The sequence below is a fragment of the Nanorana parkeri genome, unplaced genomic scaffold (genome assembly GCF_000935625.1).
Source record: "Nanorana parkeri isolate BGI_ZX_2015 unplaced genomic scaffold, ASM93562v1 scaffold222, whole genome shotgun sequence".
NCBI classification, from domain to species: Eukaryota; Metazoa; Chordata; class Amphibia; order Anura; family Dicroglossidae; genus Nanorana; species Nanorana parkeri.
In genome coordinates, this window is record NW_017306490.1 from 667,452 (window position 1) to 681,516 (window position 14,065).

The window sequence follows — 14,065 nt, forward strand, 5'->3', positions numbered from 1 at the left end:
GTCATATGTGCTATCTAATACTCATTTAGTGGATACTTGACTCTGTTGTCTTGCTGAATGCCCTCTGCTGTTAAGGGCCCATTGCACTATTTGGTGTTGGTATATGGCATGAATTGAAAGCAGCTTGGTTTGACCTGCATGGCATTGATTTGACCATTTTGATGTTGGGCCAAATGACTATAGACATGAATGTCATGGCCATGTAAAATACCTGTTGTGTCTCTATTCTGTATGATATGTACATTCCCACTTGTGACTAATCCTGCCTTCATGATATGTTTGAGTCACTTGACAGAAACATAGCAATCGCACTGTCATAGATGAAAGTGCACTACATTTGCATTGTGAAAATGCCAGCTGATCTTGCCTGTCAGTTTATTTTTTGAAGGAATTGGGCAGTTTTTCTAACATGCACATCCTGTATATGTCTGTAGTATGGGCCTTGTGATGGTTAAACCCCATCAGTTTTTTTCTTTTCTTTCTTTTTTCACAGACACAACGTGAACTGAGAGGATATGTCCCCAAAGTGAGGGGATATTCTCACTTAGAAAGTTGTCACTAGAACAGGTGTCCTACTGGAAGATCTCCAATCTATTTATGTTCTATGACAACTGTAGGATTTTGGATTGTCCATCACTTTCTGTCAAGTAACAATGGTCACCAGGACAGATAGAGATGGCGAATCACCCCATGGGGTTAGAGACCTATGCAAAATCTAACAAAAATTGGCTTTCTGTACAGTGTGAAAGCCTAACAGGACTAAAGCAACTGAAAAAATGTCTATTACACGTGACATTATGTTCAGACCTGACACTCCTCTGTTTAGGAATAGTAAAAGGGCAGAGGTTTGTACAAAAGGGAGTTTCCAAGAAGGAAAGGGAGCTTGTCCTAAAAAGGACATGAAAATATATTGGCAAATTGATCATTTTACTGTGGCGAAAGCAATGGCAAGAACTCTTTCTGTACACACGGATCATCATTTTTTCAAACAAAAACCTTCTGAACTGGAGGATTCCTCATCAGTGCTAATGCTTCTTTGTCTCCATACAAAAATCAAACAAGTTTCCCAAGGCTGTTCAGCTGAGAGTATTGATCCAGGAGGAACATTTTGAAAACATTTGACCACTCAGGGTCAGTTAACAATGCAACACTAATATAAGGTTTCCCTCATTACAGTTTTCATAACTTCTGTGTTATGTCTGGCTCACATTTACCTCTATTTGATGAGGGGTTGGCCCAGTTTCCCAAGGAAACTGCACCATGAGAGGCCATGATCAAATATTTATATTTCAAAAACAACAAAGATTTCAGAAACATTTGTGTTTATGAAAGTATGATTTCTGGATAGTTTTAAATTGTCCTACTTCACTTTTCAAATGTTTTATTTTCTATAACGTGCATTTGTAGAGTTACGCACTGTACATACTCTTTTCATTTGTGCTGACATCATGTTCCTTGGGTTTGGCCAAAGTTAACTTTTGTTTACACATTGAATTAATAATTATTTGGAATAGCCTTGTGCCAGTTTCCAAGTGTAGAAAAGTGATTATTCCGTTTAATCACCTTAGCAGTAATAAGTAAAAGTAATGTAGTTGCCATTTTAGTTGATTAAGTACTGTAGATACCTTTTGAACAATTCATGTACCAAAAAGTCTAGATGAAACACTTTTAAGGTGTCTACTGTAGATGCATAAAGAAAATACATTTGGGTAATCTCACATCTTAATGGCTCAGGTAAGCTAGATTCTGTCAAAGATAGTGATGAATCCTCCATGTCAGCAGTACACGTAGACCATTAGCACTGGGTGTAAGAATTGCCCTGTCTTTATCCTTGCACAAAACAGGGAGAGAGATAGAATTAGGCTGCATGGCAACTCCCAGGTTCTGTACCTCAGGCAGTCCCCACTAGCAACCCCTGACACATTGGCAACAGGTTAAAAGAAGCAGCATCAAGTTTGAAGGCAAAGGTGTAGCCAGGGACCAGGAAGAACATTGGTGTATGTGGCACCTAGGCTTATCCAGGAACCTGGCAAAAGATCAGGGCGCATGCCAAATAAGGTTATTCAAGGACTATTCTGGAAGATTATCAAAACTTACAGAAAATGACAGAAACCTTTGCACAGGCACGTTTACAGTGCACTGAAAGGCTTGTTAAGTTCCTGTGTAAGGTCCTCAAAGGTTCTAAAAAGGCTAGAGCAATACATTGTAGGCATCTAGCTATGGCTGCACAAACGTTCAAACATATTCTTGTAGTGCAGTTCTTATTTTCTCTATAGGTTTTAGGGTAGCCTAAAACCTATAGACCAGTGAGGCAATCCATTTGACCAGGGAGGCGATCCATCAAATTGATAGGTAAGTAATAAGGTTGAAGAGGTAAAAGCTGGGCCACCATTAGCTTTCCTTCTTTCTCACCAAAAATTCCAAACCAGTGGATAACAGTTGGTTAAAAATTCTGCTACATGATGATGTCGTACTGACATTTGTATGTCGTCACTGGAGACAGATTTCACTTTTAATTCAAACAATAAACTAGTTTTCACATTTCTCTTGTTGCAAAATCAGCTTTTCTAAATTAGAGACAACCTTGCTATCAGGTTAAGACCTTTTGGACTATAATTACCCACCCTAGATGGTCGAAAGATATGTATATTGTTATAAAAGGGATTTACACTTTGGTCTAAATGATCAAATTTAGGATGGCCATGAACAGGAACTCAGGAATCCATTACACATACTGTAGCCGTTCCCAGTGCCAGCCTTGTGTTGGGAACATTTTAACAATTAGAAAAGGGTTTCTATCTTCTCCAAGCAGTATCTTACCCGATATCTGTGGGCAGCTGCCCCGATCATCTCCTGTTCCCAATCAAAAAAGGCCTGATTGAGAGAGTTTGGTCTTGAGTTAATGAACCCCACTATTCTGTTGATGACATAAAGGGAGATATAGATTACATTACTAACAAGACCAATGTTAGCCCTGAAGTAAATAAATGAAATTGTACATTAATTGCAGCTGGCAATAAACATATTAGCACAGACCATTTTTATTCTTTCAATTTTTTAATTGGTACCAAAATAAAGCTCAACTTCTGGGTGGGTACCCCTGTCACATTTATTTACAAAAATAAAGTTGTGCGCATACTATCTTTTCCTGAATTCTTCTGTCAGGACATGTAAAGAGACCCTCTCCTCTCCTTTCTTCAGCAATGGGTAGTCCCGAGTGCTGCTGGGAACGGTCTCACTTTATAATGTGAGTGCCGTTCACAGCAGCATTCTCCTGTGAGTCCAATGAGGTTGAAAATACGTCCACAGAGGGGGTTTCCTTGATTTTCTAGGCTCACAGGAGGTGGGTTAAATGATGCTGGGTGTTATTAACTGGGAAGGGGACTATCACTGTATTGCAGAGCACTGCGTCTGAGGGAGGGACAGTGCTGGAAAGGAGGTGAGTATTGCAGTATAAGCTGCATTTTTTATTTGGAATGTGCACAGAACACATTTTTTTTAAAAAATAAAAATTTAAGATTTGCATTTGTACCATAAATATGCCAGAACAAAGTTCTTTTAAACATAAAGAAATGTTTGGGGTGCACTATGGACTGGATCCAATTCTGAAGCCAAGTCTAGACCATAGGGCTCTTTTACTAAAGTAATAGAGGCTTTTCATTGGCAATATGAATGTTCCCTATTCAGAATGTACAGTATGTTCACATTGTAAAGTGTACATTTGTAAATAAGTTAAACCTCGTTTAAGAAAATGTTTTTATTAACCCCTACAGTGGGGCTACCCCAGCAATGCAAGGGTTAATTACTTGTTCTTGTCAAGGTTATTAAAAAAAGTTATACCCACCCGAACTGTGTGGAGCCAGCTTGTTTTTAAACGGTCCTTCCAGCCTCTCTTCCCAGCTGGCTGGCTCAGAGCTTCTGGTGAGTATAACTTTTTTATTTTTGACAAAAACAAGCACTTAACTCTTGCAGTGCAGGGGAGCCCAACTGCAAAGGTTAATTATGTTTTTTCATGGAGTACTTCTTTTAATACCCAATTTGGTATATGGACATTTCTAAAAAAAAAAAAAGGTTTAAAATGTTTTTGATGGGACATGATTGCTTGATTGAAGTGAATACAACTCTACCTGATTTACTAAGCTCAGTGAAGTTTGCAAAGGCAACAGTCTTTACTCATTTACTTTATTAGTTTACTTTAGTAAATTAACCCCTGTGGCTAGGAAAGTTTGCCATTCAGCCATAGATTTAGTTTACTCTCTGAAGATCAGTTTATGTTCATAGGATACATCTTGCAATCCTAATTTAGAATACTACCAGAACATTTCTTGTTGGAGAGGGTATTACATAATTTGTTGGAGAGAGTATTACATAATTTTGATAAAAAGTGCTGAAGTTTAGGGTCGGATGAAATAACTCCATATTACATTGACATCAGCAGAATCGTCAGCAAAAATCAGGTTTAGGTCATGTGACCCAGATCCCCAGCACTGCAGGATCTCATTGTTAAGGTCAACAGGATGTTTTTGTTGATCCTGATATCCCTATTCTTTATTCTTCATGGTTCCCTGTTTTTTGTTAAAGCAAACCTATACTTTTGGTATGTTCAAAAAAAAGAACAAGTAGATTCTATTTCACCAGATACAGTCTGTAATTCTGAGTGTCAGCTCTATGCCCTTTTTATCAGATACTTTACCACAGCACTGAGCCCCTTGCTTCTCCCATTTCTTTTAATGGCTTACCGAATTGCCTTCTAGGACATAAAAAATAAAGTAGAGCTCTATCTCTGTCTATTTTATGCAATTGGCCTCACTCACACAAGGGGCATTGCCCCGTACAGCGTGAAGGGTCGTTTCCCGATGCGGACAGCTCATGTAACTCTATGGAAATGCAGAAGCTGTCCCTTCATGCTGTGCAGGGCAACGTCCGGTGTGAACGAGGCCTGAGGGTGGGATTATCACAACTGTCAGGTTTTTAATCCTCTCTTTGTCCCCACTCTACTAGTAAAATTGTTTTCATTGCTGTCATTGTTGGAAAGATTCTCTTAAATTTCTATCTTGTTGACACAACAGGAAGTGAGAGAAACTTCCAATGCAGACTGCAATAAAAACATGACAGAAGTACTTACCTTTCGCAGTTCGATCAGATAGTGAAAGAAAAACTTTTTCAGATGGCGTTCTACTTTAACTGCAGGGAGCTTCTGGACCTGGCTGTTTTGTCTGGCAGTGGTACCCAAATTGCACAAAAGAAATATAGAGCCTTTGGTGGTTAAAACATGTCATGTATGTATTTTATCTCCTAATGTTGCTGTTTGTGCGGCCTGGGTTTGCCTGGCCAGGTTTGCACAGTCTTGGTGTTGTAGTAGTTACAGCTTCTCTCAGCATTAAATTCTTCATTTCTCTCTGTAGGTGCAGCTGTAAATTTAACCCTTGTTACACCAGAGAAGGCAATCAAGTTAGCAGCAAATGACTTCTTTAGACAGGCTCTATCCAAAGATGGGTAAGTAAAGCTGGAACTTGTAAGACCTGGGGCATATTTAGCCCTCATTCACACTAGAAAAGGCCGACACTTACAGCTCTGTGCTGCGTTCATGGCCGTATCGTGCAGCTCCCGGAAAGGACAGGTGCTGCGTTTGATTAGTACGTAGGCCCCCGTCCTTCTCTATGAGACTACACGCCTGTATGCCGCCCTACCCTCACCCCAAGTGCAGGTCCGTACGGGAGCGTGTTTCCTGGCTCGGACGCAGACGGGATCCATCCTGTCAGCGTACGAGTACGGACACCCGCATGGACGTGCAGGGCGGGTGAGCGTAGGGCGGCGAACGGCCGCATACTCCCATAGAGAAGGACGGGAGCTGCATACTAATCACACACAGCTCCTGTCCTTCCCAGGAACTGCCCGATACGGCCGTGCACGCTGCACGGAGCTGTATGTGCCAGCCTTTTCTAGTGTGAATGAGGGCTTAAAGAGCAGTGTATCTGACATTCAACAAACATTTGCTGCAGGTGAATATGAGAGAGAGAGAGAATCTAAACAGAAAAAAAAACCAGATGCAAACCGTGACTTGATGGATCCTGGAAAGATCTGGAAATAGGAATGAGACAGATGGAGAAGAGGTGGAAGCACAGAATAACAAGGGGAGGCTGTTTAAACAGAGAGGACACTCAGCATAACATGCAGAGAGGAGAGAGAAGAGGAGAAGGGGGAGTTTATTACAAGATGGTGTCAGAAGAAGATATTTCATCAATAGAGGATATATGTTCAGTAGAAGGAAAATAAAGAATCAGTTCTCATTTAGTAATTTTAAACAGCATAAACAGTTTTTGACGCATGCTTAGGGCTCATGCACACATCCATTAAAAAAAAAAAAATACACAGCTTTTTTTCTCAGTACTCATAATTTTTTTGTTTATTGATCCGAATGCAGATGTATTGTTTTCTATTACACCGCAACCTTAACATTACTTTATTAAGACAACTCGAGTGATTGTAACAAACAGTAAAAACAGATCAGGTAAACCTTCCTTTTTCTACGAATTCAGTGATGGTTGCATGGCCATTGCTAAAACTCTGTTCAAACAGTTGCTGCCTATAGGGCCTGACATTCAGTTCTGATTGAGAACTAATCCTGTCCATCAGCAGAGACCACATGACCAATGCCTAGAGAATGATCATGTGACATTTTCTCTGATTGGTCTTTTGTTGAAGTCACTCAGCGTGATTGTTTTAATGAAGTAATGCTAAAGTAAATGTGCAGGTCCTCTTTAAGGTGACAAACATTGTGAAGCATTGCTGTACAAAGGGCTGATAAACAGAATTTGGAGACCACATGCAGTACCTAACTGTACTCAGGCCCTTAAATGAATGCGGCCCTTCAAGGCTTAACTAAAATTAAGGTAAAGTGAGCGCACACATTCAATATAAAATGCAGGTGAATGAAGGTTTGTTTTTTTCTTTTCTTATAAAAAGAAGGTGAAGTGAAACTCTGTTTTTTTACAAAGTAAATGTGATGTTATGTTCCAAATAAAGTGGGAGAGAACTGAGTGTGTGCTGGAGAAAAAGGGAAATGTGAAGTGCAAGTGGTTTCAAGTGCAAGAGCACTGAATGAGCAGCATAAAGCCAGGGGTACTGAATGAGCAGCAGAAAGCCAAGGGTACTGAATGAGCAGCAGAAAGCCAAGGGTACTGAATGAGCAGTAGAAAGCCAAGGGTACTGAATGAGCAGCAGAAAGCCAAGGGTACTGAATGAGCAGCAGAAAGCCAAGGGCTCTAAATGAGCAGCAGAAAGCCAAGAGTACTGAATGAGCAACAGAAAGTCAAGGGTACTGAATGAGCAACAGAAAGCCAATAGCACTGATTGAGCAACAGAAAGCCAAGGGCACTAAATGAGAACATGTAGGCTGCAATATATTAAATTTTTTGGTTTCGTTTTTCTTTAATTGTGAGAGATGGATGGAGAGAGAAAGAGAAAGAATTCCCCTTTTCCAGCCCCACACCTGTTCATTGTATTTACACAAAGTGACACATTCATCATCAGGTTTTCTATGGAGATGGTAAATGCTTTCCTGTGAATTAGATGGTGGGAGGAAGGTCCTTTGTTAGGTGTATTAGGAAGTGGAGAAGTATGAGTAAAAAGAAGGCACAGGGTGTATAAGAGGTACAAGATAGAGGAGAACAAGCACATCATTAGTATAGAATGGGGGATAGAAGACACATCTTATATAGATACTGTATGTTTGTGCAGGCAGATATTTGTCTATTGTTCAGTTAAAGATAACACATACCTTCTGCTACTTTCTACCTAAAAACCATTTGTATTGTAGCAGACAGCCACATGAGCGAACTAGAGATTAACCTACCCCAGGCAACAAGGAAACATGTACTGGAAAATAAAAGCTTGTGTATGCTATTATATTGCGGCAGACGTGGCTCTACTTATTGCTGCCACCTGATGCTTGTGTGCAGTATTGCAGTTTTATTATAAGAGAATAGAAAAATGTGCATGAAGTACTTCATAGCAGTTTTTATTAGTTTTTACATCATTTTTTTTAAACCAATAATTTTAAAAGGTTAAATATGTCCTACTTCAGAAATGGATAGAGGTTATATTCACATTATTCTGTAATAAAAGTGCTAAAAGAGTATGTGAAAACAGCTTCAAAAGTAAAAGCAATAATTCATATTATATGGTATGGTTTATCTTCAATGGAAAAGCGTGTTTTAAGCATTTTTGCGCATTTTGTCACACAACGTTTCCCATTGAAGTCTATGGGATCAAAAAGCGCTGCAATCTGCCGAAAAGTAGCTCATGTACTTTTCCCTGCGACAGGCATTTTCTGCTTGCAACAAAATGCTCAGGTGTGAACAGGGGTCATAGAAATGAATGGGATTCCTTGTCTTGAGCGCTTTGTCGTGCTGAAGACAAGCCAATGGGATTCCTTGTGTTGAGCGCTTTGTCGTGCTGAAGACAAGCCAATGGGATTCCTTGTCTTGAGCGCATTGTCATGCTGAAAACAAGCCAATGAGATTCCTTGTCTTGGACGCTTTGTCGTGCTGAAGACAAGCCAATGGGATTCCTTGTATTAAGCACTTTGTCGCGCTGAAGACAAGCCAATCGGATTTCTTGTCTTGAGAGTTTGTTGCGCTTAGCTTTGTGCGACAAAACTCTTAGGTATGAACAGGGACTAAAGTTCGGCACATAGAGGTGAACCAGCCCCATAGGAATGAATGGGATTTTTACTTATAATCAGAGGCGTATCTATGGAAAATAACGCCTATGGCAAGCACTGAAATTGTACCCCTTTCCAAACATCCCATTGCATACCTGTATTTTAGATACTGTTACCATAATATCACCTCATGGATGCAAGTCAAACTTGTTAAAGTTGAGCGCTTTGTCGTGCTGAAGACAAGCCAATGGGATTCCTTGTGTTGAGCGCTTTGTCGTGCTGAAGACAAGCCAATGGGATTCCTTGTCTTGAGCGCATTGTCATGCTGAAAACAAGCCAATGAGATTCCTTGTCTTGGACGCTTTGTCGTGCTGAAGACAAGCCAATGGGATTCCTTGTATTAAGCACTTTGTCGCGCTGAAGACAAGCCAATCGGATTTCTTGTCTTGAGAGTTTGTTGCGCTTAGCTTTGTGCGACAAAACTCTTAGGTATGAACAGGGACTAAAGTTCGGCACATAGAGGTGAACCAGCCCCATAGGAATGAATGGGATTTTTACTTATAATCAGAGGCGTATCTATGGAAAATAACGCCTATGGCAAGCACTGAAATTGTACCCCTTTCCAAACATCCCATTGCATACCTGTATTTTAGATACTGTTACCATAATATCACCTCATGGATGCAAGTCAAACTTGTTAATTTTTTAACTAACAAATTAAGGCACTGCATGAAAATTGTAACTGTACCTTCCTTGCTTTCAATAATGCAAATTGGTCCCCCAATCACCTCTACACCAATTATATAGACCCCCTAAACTTTATATGTATCCCTCTATCCTATATATAGTATATATCCCCCTTATATCATAATGTATGATATTGGGGTGTATATATATATAATAAATATATATATATCTATATATATAGATATATATATATACAGTATATAGATATACTGTATATATAGATTTATGTATAGAGGGGTATATATGGATTATAGGGTGTAATATAGTAAAGAGGGGTTATGAGGGTATGATGAAGATATGTATAGTGGAAATGGCAGTGATGGGTATATATATGGCATAGAGTGGTATATATGATCCGTAGGGGGGTATATATAACTAAGTCCTGGGATTAGGAAAACGGCACAAGGAACCAATCAGTTATGCTGTAGTGCTCATGTGCTAACAAAAGACATTGTGATGGGAGGAGAGAGCAGAGTGACAGAGAGATGAAGCACAGCACAAAAGTGGCAAGCACACATACCTCTAACTGCCACCCCCTCCCAATCAGTGTCGGCAGTTGCCGTTGGGGCATTTTCCACTCCTTTGTGATACATAGCTGCAGGGCAAGGAAGACACCTCTCCACAACTGACTTGGTCAGGGTGCAGAGTTATGAGCGGGCTTGGGTGAACTTACGCGAACATGGTGAGTTCCCACCAAGCCCAGCCTCATCTCTACTGGCACTGGACTAAGCAGAGATCAGCCTAAATCAGGGGTAGGCAACATCAGCATTCCTGCTGTGATGAAACCACAAATCCCATCGTCCCTCCCAGGGAGTCATGCCTATGGCTGTCAGAGTCCTGCAATGCCTCATGGTACTTGTAGTTCCACAATGTCTGGCGTGCCGAGGTTGCTTATCCCTGACCCAGAGTATGTGAGCTGTATTGTGGCTGTGCTGGATGGTTATGCTTTACGTTTCCGCACAAGCTGGCGCTAAACAACATTTTGATAATTGAAATGGCCAGTTATCAATCAGGAACTGCAATTCAGAAACCAGTTTTGTCGTATTGAGTTCCCTATTTTACAAGCCCAATTAGACATAGAAAGCAGATCCATAGCACAGATTGGGCAGCCACCTGCTGCAAAGCAGCTAATAAGTGTGTGCAGTTCCATTAATTAAACAGGCTGAGAATAGATTCTGGCTCAGCGTCCTTGGTGAGAAATGTACATAATATCACAATGACTCAGCCCATAAATTCCATGCAACTGGAACACACTCTAATCACACTGACTGAAACTATCTTGTTACCATGTGTTGTCTCTCTCTTCTCTCCTCTCTGATATGCCCACTGTCTTTCTGTGTTATTAAGCTGCACTTAATAGTGTGACCCATTTTTTCTTAAAGAGGGCCTGTCACAGCCAGCACAGCATTACTTGTTTGAACAGATACAACATATAACCAAACAAGCACTATAGTTACTGGGTGGAATTTATCAAAACTGGAACAGACAAAAACTGGAGCATATGTGCATGACAGCCAATCAGCTTCTGTCTTATTTTCAAATCTTAACTGAACAAATTGAAGGGAGAAGCTGATTGGTTGCCATGCACAGCTGCTCCAGTTTTTGTCTGCTCCAGTTTTGATAAATTCCCCTCATTGTGTTTAATCCTTATGCTTCCAAGGGCTCATGCACATATTAAAATACTGCCATCTACGGAAGCTGGCAGAAAAATCCAGCATAAAAAAATGCTTGTTTTGGTGCGCGCTACTAGCGTTTATGTGCGTAACAGTGATTTAACTACTTGACAACCAGCTCATCAGAAGCACGTTTATTTCAACATGCCACAAATAAGGTGACTGCGAACAAATGGTCAAATCGTTTAGCTGCAAAAATTTATTGGATGCTGTGCGCATGATCAATCATTTCCTTTGCGTCACATTAATAGGAGCTGATACACAAGAGATTTGCAGCTGTACAATTAGGTAATTGATGTCCCACCAACATGCAATTTAGCTGCGTAGCAGAAGGAATTGGTAATTAACATTCTGTCCTCCATAGAATTTAATGTAGATTATACTGCAAGATTAATGAGACCACTTTCTTAACAATTGTCCAATAATTTCCTGAAGTAGCACTAAAGTGATTTTTCCTTCAGGGGACCTGTGTAGTCTCTGCGGTTACAAATTGCCAATGTACCCCTAACCTTAGATAAACTGCATTGCATAGACGTGAACAGTGCTATGGGAAGGAGTGAGATTTCTACTTGTATTTTTATGCAGCAAAATGCATGAGTTTTGCACATTAAAATGTATAAATTTGTATTGTTGTTATACATGATTTAGTTTGTTTTCTAATTGTTTTCTATACAGGAAGCTGACACTGTTTAAGGAGATGCTGGCTGGATGTGGTGCTGGCACATGCCAAGTAATTGTTACCACCCCTATGGAGATGCTGAAAATCCAGCTGCAAGATGCAGGAAGATTGGGTAATTCAGATAACACTCATACAGAATAAATCCTTTACTTTTTGTTTAGATTTAGAATCTGAGAGTTTTAGAACCTTTGTCCAGTTTATATTGCTGTCTGCATCCGTGCTGGGGTGATTCACCATCTTTTTGCTTTGGTGACCGTTGTCACTAGAACAGAAATTGAGGAAAATCCAAATGTTTTACAGTTGTCACCTTAACAGCAATAGAGGAGAAATCTTCCAACGGGATCACCTATTCCAATGACAATTGACTAAGAAGGGATTTCCCCCCACTTTGGGAAGATTTCCTCTCACTTCCTGGTGTGTCTCTAGTAAGAAAGTAAAGGGAATCTGCCATTATCAGTAGGGCTGCACCGATACCAAGTACCATACTCGGTACAAGTACAGATACTTTTTGAGCTCCAAGACTAGACTAGAGAAAAATTCAAAAGTTAGGAGGCAGCTGTCATTTGTAAGGAGCACACGGAGCTCCTGGGATTTGTACATCTCTGTTTTAATGTATGATTTTGTTTTTATAAATATATAGAAGGGATGCACTGATACCATTTTTCCAAGTACTGATACTTGCCCAAGTACTTACATATACAAAGTACTGATAAATTTTTGTTTATTGTCATGTGACAGTTTTTCTAAAACAATATCGACTAATGATTTCAGGACAGTGGTGGAGTGCCAGAGGCAGGTCCCAGCTGCAACCGCTGCAACCCTGGTAGTTCTCATGAAAATGCCAAGTATCGGCACTGGTATCTGAAAAGTATCGGTGCATCCCTAAGTATAAGCCAATGGCAGTGTAACTTTGCTGTGTTTACATGCAGAATGTCTGTGTCTACACTGTAACTGCAGACTCGGAGGAAGAATAAGGAAAGTTGTGTTTTCCACATACCTGTTTGATTTAATGGGGTTGATTTACTTACATAGAAGTACCAGAGTAGAATCTGTTCACTTAGCATTTACTAAAGACTTAATGGATGTAAATTTAGCTTATTGAATAAGGTGAAGCTGCATTCTCTTCAATTACCCAGTCATGTGCAAGGACAAATCCTGTTTCCTTTGCACATGGTTGGGTATTCAAGGTGAACACAGCTTCAGTGTATTTACAAAATCTAGTTAGCTTTCATGTTGTTAAGTACACATTCACTTTACTCGTTTAGTAAATTAACCCCAATTTATTTTGTCTAGCAGTTTGTGATCCCCATTGACTGCATAAGTACCCTGCAGTATAGAAATAAACATTTATGGACGCTAGCAGTAAAAACATGAAACATTCAAATTAAGCAGATGCCTTCCTTGATCTCAGTTCTTGTCTACAGTTACATTAAGATGCTGATGAGCTGTAGATAAATGTTTAGGTAGATGTTTGAAATGTGCAAGGATTTTTACAACTGAACTCCAGAGAGATATAAAAAAGCGCGGTTTATTTTTTACATACAATTTACAATATATTTTTTACAAAATACTAGTCATAATTTTGCCTGCTGTCATCACCTACACAGCAGACGGAGGCACAGCACTGGGAGCCAGTCAGACGCTGTTGTATGTCCAAGTACTGAAAGGGAGCATGCAGGCAGGTGGACAGAGCATAGTCAACAAAGTTGGCGACTTATCACTGTATTCTTTTACTCTAAAGGTGCCCATACACTGCACGATTCTCGTACGAGAATCGCGGGAAATCCCGCGATCGTACGAGAATCGTGCAGTGTGAATGAAGACGTGCGACCGTTTCTACTGTACGGTCGCACGTCTTTTGTCTAAGGAGCATGCTAATTTTTCTTAACGGGCGGACGGCAAGAGGTTAAATTACTTTACAACCACCACAAGACTAAGGTCTTGCGATGGTTGTGAAGTGTATGGGCACCTTAACAGAGACATTTTTGTCACACTCCTGCCTGCACTGTGAGTTGTATGAATCACAAAAGTGGATGGATAAAGTTACAAATCCTTTGATAAGACAAGTTGACATATGTTTACTTCAACTGTGTTTTCCTAGAATTCCACTTTTAAAAAGAACTGTCATGAAAATATGTAAACTTTTTTAAAATCCCACAGGGGACCAAGTGCATACAGCACGTGGTCCCGTTCTGAACAGTGGCTTCATTACAGATACAGATAGATCACACAGATTGATGTTTTACTGTAATAAATAAATAATCAGCACTGTCACACAAAGTTCCATCTCCTTGCTAGCAG

The 14,065-nt window shown here is 40.1% G+C and overlaps 1 protein-coding gene across 1 annotated transcript in view; it reads left to right on the forward strand.

The window, feature by feature from the left end:
- SLC25A22 (solute carrier family 25 member 22) overlaps positions 1–14,065 on the forward strand; it is a 35,930-nt gene that overhangs the window by 8,177 nt on the left and 13,688 nt on the right. The window contains exons 4-5 of the mRNA XM_018556041.1: positions 5,406–5,496; positions 11,761–11,876. Coding sequence (XP_018411543.1) covers positions 5,406–5,496; positions 11,761–11,876 — 207 coding nt within the window. The remainder of the gene's footprint in view (positions 1–5,405; positions 5,497–11,760; positions 11,877–14,065) is intronic.